The 3,249-nt window shown below is 39.0% G+C and overlaps 1 protein-coding gene across 1 annotated transcript; it reads left to right on the top strand.

The window, feature by feature from the left end:
- Nucleotides 1–580: 580 nt before the first annotated feature.
- Nucleotides 581–1,870, top strand: LOC139128274 (uncharacterized). The gene has a single exon (XM_070694078.1). The coding sequence runs from the start codon at nt 581–583 to the stop codon at nt 1,868–1,870; it is 1,290 nt and encodes a 429-aa protein (XP_070550179.1).
- Nucleotides 1,871–3,249: the final 1,379 nt, after the last annotated feature.

The following is a 3,249-nucleotide window of genomic DNA, read 5'->3' as shown; positions in this document are numbered from 1 at the left end:
TATATACCACATATAGTGAATCAACATTTCGGTGAAATTCCAAAATCAAATTACTTGTACACACATCAACTCGTACGCACCGTAGTCCAATCAAGATCATCCATATTCATTATTTAACATTCGTAAATGCACACAAAATGTTATCTTCATATTTGAAAAACAATGTGTAGAGTTTCTGCCATATATAGCGAATCAACATTTTCATTGAAGTTCAAAAGTCAAACTTGTTAAACCTCCAATTCAGCCAAGTACATTTATAATACTGTGTATGTTCATCATGGAAGCATTGACATTGAAACACAGAACAGTTCTCTTCTTCCACTGTGAATTAGCAAAACAGACATGTTTCGAACAAATCGCTTGTCCTTTACAACAAACTAAGACCAGCTTGGAGATCTACACCTGCCCCAAAGTTCTATGGTCTACCAAAGATACACAAGGCAGATGTACCACTCCGGCCTATTGTATCATCCATTGGCAGTTGTACATATAACACTGCCAAAGAGCTAGCTAGAATTATTGGTCCGTTAGTGGGAAAATCACCACACCACATCAAGGATACACAGAGTTTGTCAATAAAATGAAGAACAAAGTCATCCCACCAGACTACACAATTGTTTCTTTTGATGTCAGTGCCTTGTTTACTTCTATACCCACAGACAAGGCTTTAAAATGTATCCAGCAACGATTACAAGATGATGACACCCTTCAAAATAGAACCCCGATGTCAACTGCCACTATCTGCAAACTTCTAGAATTCTGTCTCGACAACACGTTTTTCGTTTACAACAGCAACTTCTATCGTCAATGTCATGGTGCTGCAATGGGTTCACCGATATCTCCCATAGTCGCCAATCTCTACATGGAAATGTTTGAAAACGAGGCTCTTGCCAATATAAACACCGACCTGGCACCTCTCTGGTGGTACAGATATGTTGATGATACCAACACAGCAATAAGGAAGGACAAAGTAAAAGAGTTCCATGATTACATCAATAGTAGAGATAGCTGCATACAATTCACCATGGAGCAACCAGAAGCTGATGGAAGCATCCCTTTCTTGGACACCAAAGTCACTCCATTAATTGACGGCAAGGTGAAGACCACAGTGTACAGGAAGCCAACACATACCGATCTATATCTACAATGGAACAGTAATCATGCACTAAATGCAAAGTTGTCAGTACCAAGGTCACTGTTTAACAGGGCTGAAAACGTATGCACAAATCAAGAAGACAGAAAGAAGGAATTTGAACATATAAGCCATGTTTTACAACAGAATGGTTTTCCGACATGGGCCAGATCAAGGTCAAGTACCATCAAATCGACCAAAGACAAGCAAAGAACCATCAACCAGGAACACAGTAACAGCAAATGTTTCATCGTAATACCATACATCGAAGGCACCAGTGAAAGAATCAGGAATACACTACAAAAGAGAGGAATACAGACATACTTCAAAAGCAGCAACACACTTCGAGATATCCTGGTCAAACCCAAAGATAAGAATAAGAAAGAGAACATGAAAGACGTCATCTACCAAATAGATTGTGCAACCACGGGGTGCAATGCCTATTACATAGGGGAGACCAGCAGACCTCTTAGGGAACGCTTTGAAGAACACAAGAAAAAAGATCAATCAGCTATCCGACAACATATTTCAGAAAGTAAACACAAACCTCCAGAATTGTCTTCTTTGTCAGTCAAAGTCATTGATAAAGAACAACACGTGGACAAAAGAAGATTATTAGAGGCCATGTACATTAATGTAAACAATCCACCACTCAACGCCAATGTTGGAAAATATGAGATCCCACCCATCTATGGTGACATTCTGAGAGTCAGTGGACAGTTCAATGTCCACACTTAACACATTTTCTGTGACAATGAAACGTTTTCACACCTCAAGTTTGTTCACACCTCCAGCTGTTTAAATGCCTGCATTTGGATCTTTCTGTCAGATCAAGTGTGGACACTGATGAAGGACAAGAGATTTGTTTGAAACATGTCTGTTTTGCTAAATTCACAGTGGAAGAAGAGAACTGTTCTGTGTTTCAAAGTACATTTATGTCAATAACCAAAGATCTATAAATGCATAGATATTTCTAGTTTTTTTATTGAAATATTATTACATATTTTCCTCATGGACAACCTTGTATATTGAATCAACAGTGTCAATTAAATAAAAATATCAATATCGGGAATGCTGCTTGCCATAGACTTTGAGAAAGCCTTCGACAGTGTAGAATGGGATTACATTTTGGAGTGTTTAAATACATACGGGTTTGGCCCACTCTTTAAACATTGGTTCCTTACATTTTACACAGAATTGAGCAGTTACGTTATGAAAAATGGATTCAGTACCGGATATTTTAACATTGAAAGTGGGGTGAGACAAGGAGATCCATAGTCAACCTTTTTATTCATCCTAGCGCTATATATATTCTTAATTAGCTTGAATGATGACGCCAATGTCAAGGGTATCAGGTCAGGAATAGGTGAATGCAAATATGCCGCATTTGCGGATGACCTGACGACTTTGTAACAGATGAAAAGTCATGTCAGAGAATATTTGAAATGTTGCAGGAGTTCCACTCACTCTCAGGCTTGATGGTCAACCCTACTAAAACGGAAGCTAGTTGGCTTGGTAAGTGGAAAAGACGAAGAAAAATCCATTTAGCATCAAATGGCCGACATCCCGATCAAAATTGCAGGAAGTTACATTTCGTATAACCAAGAGTTAAACATTACTGTCAATTATGCAACACCACTCAAGCAGATTGAAGTAATTCTGGGAACATGGAAAAAGAGATCCCTGACACTCATGGGCAAAGTTCAGATATTGAAAAACTTCGCCCTATCACAACATAATTACGTCATGAGAATGACCACAATAACACCTGAAATTCTTAAGAGATTTGAGCAGCTATTTTCAATTTCCTCTGGAATAGGAAAGATAGAATAACCACAAAGGTAATGGTCAGAGGGTCTCCGAGTGGGGGGGGGGGGTCAAGGACCCCGATGTGAAAACTACGCACAAGTTTATGCGTATAACCTTATTAAAAGGTATCTAGATGAAAACATAGAGCACCCCTGGAAACTCTTTCTCAACCATCGCCTAAAATCATTGGGTGGAAAGTACCTATTCAAGTGTAACTTCGATATTAATTCAGTCAGTCTGCCCTACCGAGAATCTACCAAGAAATGCTTGAATCCTGGTCGGTCTGCAATGTTGCGGTCAATAACTCT

The sequence above is a fragment of the Ptychodera flava genome, unplaced genomic scaffold (assembly GCF_041260155.1).
Source record: "Ptychodera flava strain L36383 unplaced genomic scaffold, AS_Pfla_20210202 Scaffold_47__1_contigs__length_1083325_pilon, whole genome shotgun sequence".
Lineage (NCBI taxonomy): Eukaryota > Metazoa > Hemichordata > Enteropneusta > Ptychoderidae > Ptychodera > Ptychodera flava.
This window is presented reverse-complemented; position numbering and strand designations above follow the sequence as displayed.